This window comes from Lipotes vexillifer, unplaced genomic scaffold, assembly GCF_000442215.2.
Source record: "Lipotes vexillifer unplaced genomic scaffold, Lipotes_vexillifer_v1.1 scaffold275, whole genome shotgun sequence".
NCBI classification, from domain to species: Eukaryota; Metazoa; Chordata; class Mammalia; order Artiodactyla; family Lipotidae; genus Lipotes; species Lipotes vexillifer.
The window spans coordinates 431,518-444,764 of NW_006775816.1; the positions used below are offsets into that span (position 1 = coordinate 431,518).

General features: G+C 37.4%; 1 protein-coding gene across 1 annotated transcript in view; it reads left to right on the top strand.

Annotated features, from left to right (window-relative positions):
• The window catches only part of DIAPH3 (diaphanous related formin 3), a gene marked incomplete at its 3' end in the record, with an annotated part of 415,912 nt that overhangs the window by 164,475 nt on the left and 238,190 nt on the right, over window positions 1-13,247 (top strand). Inside the window, 2 exon segments of the mRNA XM_007450220.1 lie at window positions 2,030-2,166; window positions 4,079-4,184. Of these exon segments, the coding sequence (XP_007450282.1) occupies window positions 2,030-2,166; window positions 4,079-4,184 (243 nt within the window).

The window sequence follows — 13,247 nt, forward strand, 5'->3', positions numbered from 1 at the left end:
TATTAGGACAGAGCTAGCCCTTTGGTACTTGGTAATCATTGGCTGATTGGCTTTTTGAGTTGGGTCTAAGTGGTACATTACAAAACTCTGACAATTCCCTGGAATGATTGTCGAGGCATATTGTAGTCTCTGGCCCCATGCCTGCTTTTCTTTGTTTCCAGTTATGAAACAGCCCAGAGTACCACAAAAGTGAGCATTTCCTGGTTGGTTTAGCTGTGTCCTTGTAAACGTTTCCCTGTCACCAATAGGACAGAGAAGTCCCTTCAAAAATCATACCCTGGGGCCCTTGACCCTTCTGTTTGTACTTCCTTCTTTGTACCTGTGTTCTTTAGATAGTGGTTTAAAGCAAGTACAATATTTCACCACAGTGTGAAGCTTCTTTACGTAAATGCGATATACAAGACAGGAAACTTATAAATAAGTTTTCATAACATTCATAACGTTCAAAGCATTTGGATTTAAGCTTGTTATAGATTTTACTTTGATACCAATACCTAGTGCTAATTTTGAGTTCATAGGTCTGTAATTGGGATTAAGTTCCTTTTTAGTGCTTAGTAGTAATTCTAATCAACTAAATTCTCACTCTTTATTTTTTTTATTTTTTAATAAATTTATTTATTTTATTTATTTATTTTTGGCTGTGTTGGGTGTCCGTTGCTGCGCACGGGCTTTTCTCTAGTTGCGGCGAGCGGGGGCTACTTTTCGTTGCAGTGTGCAGACTTCTCATTGCAGTGGCTTCTTGTGTTGCGGTACACGGGCTCTAGGCACACGGGCTTCAGTAGTTGTGGCTCGCAGGCTCTAGAGCACAGGCTCAGTAGTTGTGGCACACGGGCTTAGTTGCTCCGCGGCATGTGGGATCTTCCCCGACCAGGGCTAGAACCCATGTCCCCTGCATTGACAGGCAGATTCTTAACCACTGCACCACCAGGGAAGCCAAATTATCACTCTTTAAAAGGATCCTCTGGGATGTATGGTAGATAAATAGTACTGTTTTATTGCTTCTATTCAGCCTCTGTTATTTGATACTTATCTTCCATAGATTGTAAGTAGACCCTAAGAGATGTATACATCCTTAAATCAAAACACTAAGTTATTAACATAACTCCTATCTTCCAATTGAATGTGACATCCTGGCAGTAGCAAACTTTGGCCTCATTCAAAATCATTCCATTTATATAATGTGTTTACAACTGCATTGTCTTTCTGATAACAAAATATTGTTCAGATCAGAATACACATGTTCTTATGGCAGTTTCTACATGGTATCAGCCCAAATCACCTTTCAGCTTTTGCCTGTTTATGAACTGTTAACTATCTAGGCCCGCACTGTGTAATGTGGTTGCCACATGTGGCTACTGAGCCCTTGAAATGTGGCTAGTCTGAACTGAGATGTGCTGTAAGTGTACAATACACACTAGATTTTGAATACTTAGGAAGAAAAAAAAAGTAAAAATATCTCATCAATAAATGTTCTATATTGATTATATGTTAAAATGATAATATTTTGGGTATATCAGAATAATTCTATTAAAATCAGTTTTACTTTTTGTTTGAAATTTTACATTGCACATGTGGTTCACATTATATTTCTCTGGGACAGTGATCTGTGCATTTATTTGTGGTACCTCTTACCAACCTTCCTTCCCAGTAGAGCTCCTCATGGCCTCAGTGTCTGGTTCAGTATCGGTCTGTTCATTTTGTATGTTCCTGTTGGGAAATCTCAGTATTCCTCACTGCTTCTCTCTTTCTCTAGTTGGCCACTTATCTATCTTAGTAATTATCAGTCATATTGCTGTAAAATTACCTTTGAGGGGTTATCTATATTTGATTGAGTCTCATAGTTCTTAATGTAAAGGGAACACTTCTATGAAGTTTTTTAGGATGTTATGCATTCTTTATATTTTCTGGCTTTACTACATGTACACGTATATTATCTTATAAACATTTTAAAAATAACTACATTTCCTTCAGGGCACTATTTTTTCAGCTAACCACTAAAATTTAACCTCTTATTTCCAAAATGTTGTAGTATGGCTTGGAAAGAATTATGAGTGAAGAGAGGAGTCTTTCTTTGTTAGCCAGAGCCATTGATGCTGAGAAGCCCAGTATGATGACGGATGTGGTTAAACTCCTTTCTGCAGTGTGCATTGTAGGGGAGGAAAGCATGTAAGTCTTCTCAACTTATTTCTTTCATTACATAATAATTTAATACAGTTTGAGTCATATAATGTTTTCATTATTCTATTTTAGTCTAGACTTTAAAAAAATGAACTATACTTAAGCAGGTGATTTAGATTTATATTAGCTGAACAGAAATGTTTGAGTAGTCATTTTTTTCCCTTAATCAATATAGTAGTTATGGGCTAACATGTTTCTATGAAAAATGGATTTCTTCATTATATTTAAACTGTTCTGAACTCAAAACCTAAATAAACATTCTAGATGGAGAGTTTGAAAAATATACAAATTGGTTGTTTCTTATTTTTATTTTTTTTGTGGATAGAATTAATTCGATAATAAGTGAGTAATTGATAATGTAATGGTTGAGGGTGCAAGGTCCTTGACAGTAGAGTACATACTAAAGTTTTAACTTTAAAGACATTATCCACAATTGCTAGAGCTGGAACTAAAAGACCATTACATACATATTAAAAGATAAATAAAAATAAACCTGTTTTTCTTTTTAAGGAAGATTAGTGTTCTTATTACAAGAAAGCATTTAAAAATTAGTTAAAATACTTTTTATAAATGATAAAGATATGCAAACTGAACAACCGAAAGAACAAACAGAAATGGCCCTCCCTCCCATAAGGGTAGGCAGAGCCCTGTAAGTGAAACCTCCCTGCACACATTTAAAAATTGTCCATGTAGAGGTCCTGTGGGGCCGATGACTGTTGCGCCGCTCAGTTTGGACTCAGTTGGAGAGTCAACAGGCACCACTCAGCCCTGGCCCTCTGCCCCCATATGTAGCTACAGTGTGTACCCCTGGATGAGGCTGTGCCTGCTGCAGTCCCAGTTGCAAAGCCAGGCGTACAGCTTCTGCACTTTTAAAAGGCCATGTTAATTTTGGTGCAGAAACCTAAGTGTGAATTTAATGTCAACACATGAGGTACTTCCTGTTCTCCCCCAACTCCTTTCTGCTCCTCCTCCATCTTCCTCCCTTGGCTTCCCTCCTTCCTCTTCCCCCCTCCCTCCCTTACTTCTAGTTTCTTCTATCTCTTTTCTCTTCTTCCCTTTTCCTTCCCTATCCCTTCCTCCCTCCTTTCCTTTCTTCTTGTCCTTCTCCTGTACCTTCTCTTTCTTAATCCTCTTCCTCTTTTTCCTCCTCCCTCTTCTACTCCTCCTCCTCCTCCACTTCCATATTATTTTTATTATTTCTTGACTTCAGGATAGGTCATCAAAATGAGTAAATAACTCTTAGGGCTAAAGTGTCTACGTCCACACACTGTGTGAGCTTTTACAGTATGCTGGGTACTGTTAGCATAAGTATTCTTTAAAGAAGTAGCGAGTATACTTCTTGCATAACCATTATTCTTTATATTTGACTGTAATTCCTTAGTACTATATGTTTTTGGGCACCAGAGCTTCATTTATTTATACTCAAGACAGAGTAGGGTTGTAGTGGTTAGGAGCATTTACATAGTGCTTACTACACAGGTTTATCATTTAGTAGACCTGAGACCCTAGACAAATGGCTTAACCTTTTTCTTCCTCAGTTTCCTAACCTATAATATGGTATAAAAATAATTATCCCATATTATAGAGTTCATAGAATTATATACATTAAAAATGGTTACTATTTGTAAACCGGTTTAAATAGTGCCTGATGTGTAGTAAGTACTGTATAAATGCTTGGTAAATAAACATGATCATAGGGTTATTATGAGGAATAAATGAATTAAAACATGTAACATAGTTCATGCTTGATATGTGCTATATGATCAGTAAGCTACTTTTAAAATGTTATTGGTTGCCTAGGAGTAGTCACTCTGGAGTTTAGTAGATTAAGCTATTGTATTGGGTTATTTGGGTTATTTGCTGTTTGCAATTTACTTTATAATTTCAAATTTTCCAATAGCCTTGAAGAAGTTTTAGAAGCTTTAACATCATCTGGAGAAGAAAGAAAAATTGACAGATTTTCTTCTATTGTGGAAGGTCTTCGGCACAATTCAGTTCAGTTGCAAGTAGGTTTCATGTTTATCATTCATACTGTTTTCTGTAACTGTTTCCTGACTGACTTATATTTAATACTGTAGTATGAAACCTCACATGCCATTTAATATTTTATAGCATTTTTAATAAATACAGAATTCTAACATATCATAATTTATCTTATAGATACAAATTTATGTACACCTATAATTATTTCCTTAGGTTTCTAGAAGTTGACTTACTAGATTTCTCTGTGAAATATATAGTCATAGTCCATGAATTGTCATCTCAATTGTTGATTTTTATAATTTTTTAAGAAGTCTAGGCAATTGAGTGAATTGTGGCTTCTCGTTGTATTAGTTTTATATCTGAAAAGTTGAGAGTGTCCATGAGTAAAAAGACCAAGATACACTTAGAAAAATCCTTTCAAAGATTTTTTTTTTCTTTCAAAGATTTTTAAGCGCTCCCCAAAAGTCACATTTAGACTTGAAACATTATAGTACCCAAGCTGCATGTCTAATATTCATTTAATTTCTCCCTTTTTTAAAAGACACAAGAATTTTATTGCTGGAACTATTGTTACAATCATTGCTAATCAAACCTAAGTATTTTTAAGGAATTATCGATGACTGATTCCTACCTTCAAATTAAAAAAAATTTAATTGGTGTGGTTGGGACCTGGCTATTGGGAGTTTTGAAAGATCCTCAGGTGATTCTAATGTGCAGTAAAATTTGGAAACCAAGATGCTAATAGCTATGAAGTAAATCTGTTTCACACTTAACAGTAAAATATTATAGTTTTAATTTTTGCTTGAAAGTTCTGTGTACCTTAGCCATTTAATTGTTTCTCATTGTGGTAGGAATGGAAAAGCCAGATCTTAGTGTTGTTAATAAAAAATAAACATGGTATTTGATGAAAAATCAGAAAATGTTAGGGACTGTCATATTAATAATTTATTATGACATTTCTGAAGATGGTATTTTGTGAATCTGCTTCTGGTGGCAGTGTTTGTGAATGGTGGTGAGGAACCCTGTGTGACTGGTTTCTCGGGACAGTATGCAGACTTGAAGATCTGAGTACGTGTATGGTCACTATTGCGTGGGTCCAGTTCCTGGAGCTTCTAGGAAAGAGCTCCTCCTTCCACATCTGGGAGTAGGGGCCTGGGCTTTGTGTCCACCGCTGACCTCAACCCTGCTCCTTCAGTTCCTTGGTGGGCTGGGGTCTGTTAATCCATTTACCATTACCCTCATTTCCCTTTCCTTCTCATTTCTCATCGGCCCCAGATTTCCTGTTCACCACAGGACTAATGAAGAGTGAGCCTAAAAGAAACTGTGTAGAGAAAAGCTGAACAATTACTTTATCTGGGTTTTCCTCTGGTACTCATGTAACTTTTACTTGCACAGTGTTTGTGCAAATACCAGTAGGTTATTAGATTAATTTTGGTAATTTGTGCAGCTTATTAGAAATTATGTCTAGTTTAAAAATCTCACTATGAAATGTAATAGTCCCATGTAAAGTTTATTCCCTAAGTAAAGACCTTTTGGTCCTAATGCATACTTTTTGTATTTAATGACACACATGTTACAGGAATGATAAAAACAATAGAGTTCTGAGTCAGGCAGGCTTCAATTTGAGTCCCAGCTCTTCACATCGTAGCTTTAGTGACTCTGGATCAGTTCCCAAATCTTTTCTATACTTCAGTTTTCTCAGTTGCAAGATGGCAATAATCTCAGTACCTAGCTCATTGTTGATGCAAGGATTACATAGGATATAGGTTTAAATGCTTAGTACGCTGCTTGGTTCATTAGCAGAAGCGTTCAGTAAATGCTAGCTTTAAAAAGTAATTTTGGTAAATTAAAAAAATAAAGTCAGTGGAGATTAAATGTGATCTTCATTTTTTAAAGAAACATTACCAGTGTTGATATGAAAACTGATACTTTACTATACAACCCAGCATTTAATGAAAACTTATGTTCACACAAAAATGCATGCACAAATTTTTATAGCAGGTTTATTTGTCATAGCCCCACACTGGGAACAACCCTGTGTCCCTCAACAGGTGAATGGTTACACTGTGGTACACCATACATAGAATACTATTCCACATCAAAGAGGAATGAACTACTGACTTAACGCAACTTGCGTGACTCTTCAGAGAATTATGCAGATTGAAAAATGCCAGTCCTAAAAGGTTGCACAGTGTGGTTTCATTTATATAACATTCTTTTTTTTTTTTTTTTTTTTTTTTTCCGTCCTTCCCTTGCATGAGACAGGAAATCTAGAAGGGAATAGAGTATTCCCTTCAGGGATAAGGTCCTGGGAAGGTCTTTTCCCCTGGAGAACAGGCATTTGTTATCGGAAACACACTGGGTGTCTTTTACAAAGATTAGTTTTCCCCTCCTCCCGCTAGAGTCACATGGGAATCTTTTTGGCATCATCATTATGACAGCCCGGCAGGGTTCCTATTGCTAAAACTCATGAAAGTATGGTGTCCCACCCCCGAAGAGAGGCCCCCAAGAGTTTCTCATTCTCACACTAGTCAAAACTCAGCCTCTAGCACTTTAAAAAATTTTCCATTTAAGTGTTTCTAACAGCTTATGGCTCCAGCGGCTTCTGCCCCAGGTAAGCAGATGTCAGCTGTGACTCTGGATTCACTTGTCTATGCAGCCTATAGAGGGTTTTTTTTTTTTTTGCCGTACGCGGACCTCTCACTGTTGTGGCCTTTCCCGTTGCGGAGCACAGGCTCCGGATGCGCAGGCTCAGTGGCCATGGCTCACGGACCCAGCCGCTCCGTGGCATGTGGGATCCTCCTGAACCGGGGCACGAACCCGCGTCTCCTGCATCGGCAGGCGGACTCTCAACCACTGCGCCACCAGGGAAGCCCTATATAACATTCTTGAAATAACCAAATTATAGAGAACAGTTCTCTAAGAACAGTTTACTGCTTTACTAGTTGCCAAAGATTTGGAATGGGGTCCGGGAAAGTGTTGGGTGTGGCTGTAAATAAATAGCAGGAAGGAGTGTCGTGCAATTAAAGCAGTTCTGTATCTTGATTGTGGTGATGGTTACACAAATCTATACATGTGATGAAATTGCATAGAACTGTACATGCATACACAGATGAGTGTAAAGCTGGTAAAATTTGAAAAAGCTCTGTGGATTGTACCAATTTCAACTTCTTGGTTTTGGTATTGTACTATAATGATGCAGGATGTTACCAATGGGAGGAATTGTGTGAAGAGTGCTCAGGACCAACCTGTACGTATTTTTTTTTTTTTTGCAACTTCCAATGAATCTATAATTACTTCAAAATAAAAGGTTTAAAAAATCTTGTTAAAATTGGGGTTCCAACTTTTTTTACAACATTATTACATCATTTGATGTTTGAAAGCTGTGAGGGAAAGGATAAAGAAGGGCTCGTTAAGAACAAAGTCAAGTTTTGCCTAGGTAAATGTCATGATTGACTCATTAATTGGAAAGTTTGACTATTGCAACCTTAAAATTCTTGGTTATTTGGCATATGAAATTTGTTTTGGCTACCAGACATTAAACTAAATCTATCTGGTCTTTTAAAATCCTGATTACTGTATGAACTTGAAGGCAAACTACCTGAGTCAAAAAAATTCTTGGGTAAATTTATTCATTTCTATTATGGGTAGTTACTCTGATTTTACTGAAGGTGCTAAGTTATGGAAAAATAATTTTATAGTTATAAAATATGATAAAAAGAACTATTAATTAAAAACTATAAATTAAGATGACTATTCCCTAGAAGACAGTAAGACTTGAAGAAATGAAAATATATTCATCTAGAGAATTGATATAATTTTGAAATGATTTTTTTTAATAGTTTTATTGAGATAAAATTTATTCATTTAAAGTGTACAATTCCATGTTTTTTTATGTATATTCAGAATGGTGCAGTTTTCACCACAATCAATTTTAGTACATTTTCATCATCCCCAAAAGAAAGCCCTCGTGCCCTGGCCGTCACCCCTCGGTGCCCTCATTATCTCTAGCTGTAGGCAGCCAATACTCTACTTTTGCCCTCTATAGAGTTTCGTATTCCAGATGTTTGATATCAGTGAAATCACAGAGTATGTGGTCTTTTCTTCCTTCTTTCACTTAGCGTAGTATTTTCAAGGTTCATCCATGCTGTAGGATGTATCAGAGCCTCATTTTGTTGTGGTTGTTGTTGGTGCCATATATGATGCTGCTGTATGGTATCCGGCATTTGGTTTATCAGTTGTCAGGTGGTAGGCACGTGGGCTGTTTTAAACTTTTTGATTATTATGAACAATGCTACTGTGAATATTTGTGGGGATGATTTCTTTCTTAATGATGGCTTATTTGCCATATTTAGTGTTAAGGCATTAAGGGTGGAGAGGAGGGGCTCGCAGCAGCCTCTTTCTGGACAGCTGTGGAAATTGCTTGAGGAATTTTTATCAGGATACAGGTGGCTGATTATATTAGCTTTTATGAAGCTAATTGCTTAAGTTGTAATTAAGTATATTTTCTGTTACACTTAGTAGTGTCATTATTTTTTGATGTCCTATAAACACTAAAATTTCTTGATATAGTTTTTAAAGTTTAATTTTCAATGAGAAGTGAAAGGTCATTTTAGCATCATTTAAATTCATTTCTTTCTTATTTTTCTGATAAGTTCAAGTTAAATTTGTTTGGTCTTGATTAAGAGTAGACAATGGAAAGAATTGTTCTCAATTCTAATATTCCCTACTAAACCATTTTGTTGTGCATTTATACTCTAATGGATGTTTCTTCTTCCTATTAAGCCAAATGTATGAAATAGCTAGCAGGTAGCAAGCTTAATTTAAGAGTAAAGTTATTGTTTTCCTGATAGCTAACTTAGGGGGAAAAAAGTAAGTAGATTCTCTTTTCTGGGGTTGCTAATTCTATTTCCTTTAAAATGATCAAGCAATACTTTAGTAATATCTAAATACTTTTCTCTCTGGGTGTTTCTAAAGTTAACAAAAATAAAAAAATATTTTAGAACTAGCTGATTATCAATTTTCCCATAAAGCTATTGCTCTAAGTACCCATTTTATTCCATTAGCTATTTAAGTTGCATTTATTAAAATGTACTAGTCAGGGGTGATATTAACAAATGAAATTAAAAATAAAACTTGTCTCTGAATAAAATAGAAACCAATTGTTTGCTTTTAAATTGGAGAAAATGGGAGATAGTAAAATTTTATAATTCCGCATTGTTCTTTTAGTGCAAAGTATATTTATTCCAAAGTACTTTTTAAGGGAGGATTGTTACATTTACTTAAGTCTGCTAATAATAATGATCAAGATAACATGACTACCTCTGATTCTGATAGGGTCCAGTCTTCACGTGTGTGATTAGCTCTTTGTGTTGGCTGGGTCTTCCTTAGAAGAGGGTTGGAATAATGTGAGTGCACCAATCTCTAGTATCTGTCACACTTTGATTTTCATTGTTATTTTCATTTCTATCCTCTTATTATTACTTTTTCTTTCTATGTGTGTCTTCTTTCTTCTCTTGTTAGAGCCATGCTTTGCTAGAGTGTCAGAAGCATTATCTAGATCCTAAAGAGTTTGTTCAAACCCATGTTGTTGGGCATAGGGCTGATGGAATTGTGGTAGATTTTTGTCAGGAAAGGAATCAAAGTGTGGGAATCCTGGAGTTTTGGGGGTTGGCTATTTGACTTTTCCTCTGCATCTGTGTCCTCAGTGACGGCATGCTGTACCTTCCCTTCCTATGGTGTCTTCCTGGACTCCTGGAGTGTCAAGAACACAAAGGATCTGTGGTTTTATGCCACTTGTAAACTACCGTGTTAGTCTGCCACACTTGTATGGGTGCTGCTGTCAAAAGACACGAACTCCTAGGTCAAAAACAAAGGACTTCAGTTACCCACAGCCATAGCAGTAGCTCAAGTATCAGCTTTGTCAACCCCAGTTTCCAGTTTCAGTGGGTTGTGTTATAGGGACAACACCCTGAGCTTAGAGAATCCAAGTCTGCTATCATGGGCAGCAGTTACTCTGACTGATACAGGCTGTGATGAGCTCCATTCCATTTGTCTCCCAGAGTATTTAATTAAGCCTGCTGGTCAGCAGTGCTTCAAGCAGCAGGTTGAGGCTGCCCTGCAGTACTGACCTCAGGCATGCCTTCCAGGTCCCAGATCCCAACAGCTGAACAAATCCCGTGAACCGTCAGTGTCTACCTTAGGACACCAGGAGGCTTTCTTATCTTCTTCTGTTGCTCTTTTACTCGGCCTGAGGTATTAATGATTGCACAGACTTCCCTTTGTTCAGCAAGGAGGGCATCTGGGGCAACTCTTTCATCTGTAACAACCCTGCCAGTGAGTGAAAGCTGACCTGAGTGCCTTGCAGGGCTGAAGCAGTGTCACTGATTACTTCAGCTAAAACCAGGGACACATTTTGTATCATCTGTTCTAATTCGGTGACTCATCGTAGGGATAACTGTCTGCAGGGGCACGTATGTAGTGATGACTGTTCTCTCCCGGAAACTCCCCAGAGTAATCAAAGTTGGCCTGGGTGTGGAGAGATGGCCACAGTTGTCTGAGGCTGTACGTGTGCTGGTATTGTTTCCTCACACACCTGAGCATCTCTTATGAGCACCTCTGAGGTGTAAGTCATGGTGTTTTTGGAGAGAGAGGCAAGTTAATGCCTGGCTTCCCCACAAGATACATAATTTTGAAGGTGCACATGGTGTTCCTGGAAGGAACATGTTGTTTATAGTTGTTGGGGACCCCCAATTGGGATCTCTATCACTTGGGGCTACCAGGTGACAGTGCTTTCAACAAGGCCTCCCAGCCAGCTGATAAATTTTTGGGTTCTCAGTTCAGGAAATAATTGAGTCCAGTCTTTATTTTGGAGGGACTGTCTGAAGACATGGCTGCAATGGCTCGTGTTACAGGAGCTTGGAGACCACAGATCTTTCAGGAGGGGCTGTGGGTCTGCCTGCCCGTTTGCTCTGGAGGGGAGATGCTGTCTCTGTCTTCCAAGATGGAAGCTATACAGACATCCTTGTCAAGGTCTTGCAGAAGAAAAGCCATCTGTACCTCTACTTGCAATACATTCAGAGACAGACAGAATTGCCTGGCAGCAGAGAGCAGACCGTTGCACCTCCTCCTGTCACCTTTTTGGCTTCTTTTCCTTCAGCCTGATGCTCCTGGTGTTGTTTCTGTATACACAAAGGCATGCGTTTGTTGTACCTTGATGTCGAGTGAATGGAACAAAACCTTCACTAATTTCAGTTCATATGATACTACAGAGTAGTACTACAAAGTACTCTGTACTTTGAAATACGTTACTTGGCAATAATTGACAAATAGGACATTGAAACAAATAAGTTACAATGCCTTCTTGAATTTAGCCAAGTTTATTAGCTTCTGTTTGTTTTGTTTCCCTTACCCCTTAAATGCTCAAAATGTACCCAAGTTTAATTTTGCATGAGACCAAATGAAAGTCTTCCTATAATGAATAGTCATATCTTGATTTACTGTTTCTTTTTGTTTCAAGTATCTCCTACCCCCTCAAAAAAGTCAATGTTAACTAGAGTTATTTTTAATATCAAGTAAGTCGTTCGCACATTTAATGCAGGATACAGAGTGTAGTAGAACGTTTATCTTTAGGATCACTGTTGGGGCATTCCAGAAGGATGCAGAGATCAATTTATTTTAATTCCTCCCTTTTTTTACCACTACTTTTATTGAGGTTTGCAGCAGTTTGGTTACTGTATCTATATGAATCAAACTGTTAAACATATTAAAATGGACTAGTAAATAATGTGCCATGAAGCTAATAAACATTAAAGAAACAGTAAAATAATCTACTAACATGAACTCATTGTCATGTGGAGCACACACTTACTAAACTAAAAAAACCATTTTTGTCCTAGAGTATACTGCCAATTTTCTGAGTCTGTGTAATACATTTTTTCACTTATGCTACAATAGACCACCAAAAAGATACACTTAATTCATGACTCAAGGTAACTGCAAAATTTCATAATTAACCAATTAGTTAATTACTCAGAGATTGCCGTTCAGGGTTCTGCTAGATATTAGAACTATAAAGATGAATGAAATATACTGCTTAAGTCCGTAAGAAGCTTAAACTCAGGAATTTATAGCTGGCTAATGTTTCATATGAAAATTGCGATACTAGGAGTTTCAACAAAATGGGAGAACACAGAAGAAATTCATGATGTCTCAGGGGGAGTGTCTGAATAAACATTTAAAAATCCAAGTTCTGTCTTGAATCCAGCTGTTCCTGTTCATATAAATTAGGGCCTCTTGAATCCTTCAGTTTATTTCTCTGCATCTGTATGAGATAATATGCAGTTACCTCAAGCTCTGACTTGTCCTCTTACTGTGTTTATTTACCGAATATTTAATTGGAAATATAAGTAAAATTATAGGACTTTACATATGCTGATATACTTCACTTTTTCTGTGTTTGTCTGCATAATGTAGTAGTCTATTTTAGTTTATATTCTGAATTAACGCATGAGATTTTTAAATTCTTTGGAGTTTCTTTAGTTGCACTGGAGGCAAGATATTTCTCTATAAGCATCATTTACTCATTTTAACTTGATAATGTAGAATTTGATTGTGCAAAGAGAGACAGATGATTTCTGCTATGGGGTAGAGAAGATGAATAGTGGTCTGACCTGTGTCTTCCAGGCCCAGATAGTAAGTATTCACAGATTCTGATAGGATTTTTATTTAAGTACTTTACTGGTGCTTGTTTCCAGTCTGAATTTAGCTTAGGAAGCTGATATGTTTTCAGTGTAGTATAGCCATCATTTTACATGTGAAAGCATGTTATATTCAGGATGAATATGTTGACCAAGTGTGAACTTTCTAAAGAATGTTTGCTTTTGCTGTTTGTTGGATACCTTCCACATAATCATGGAGAAAGCATCTGTGCTGGTGGCCTTTGAAAAACCTGGACAGGGGCTTCCCTGGTGGCAAAGTGGTTGAGTGTCCGCCTGCCGATGCAGGGGACATGGGTTCATGCCCCGGTCCGGGAAGATCCCATATGCCGCAGAGCGGCTGGGCCCGTGAGCCTTGGCCGCTGAGCC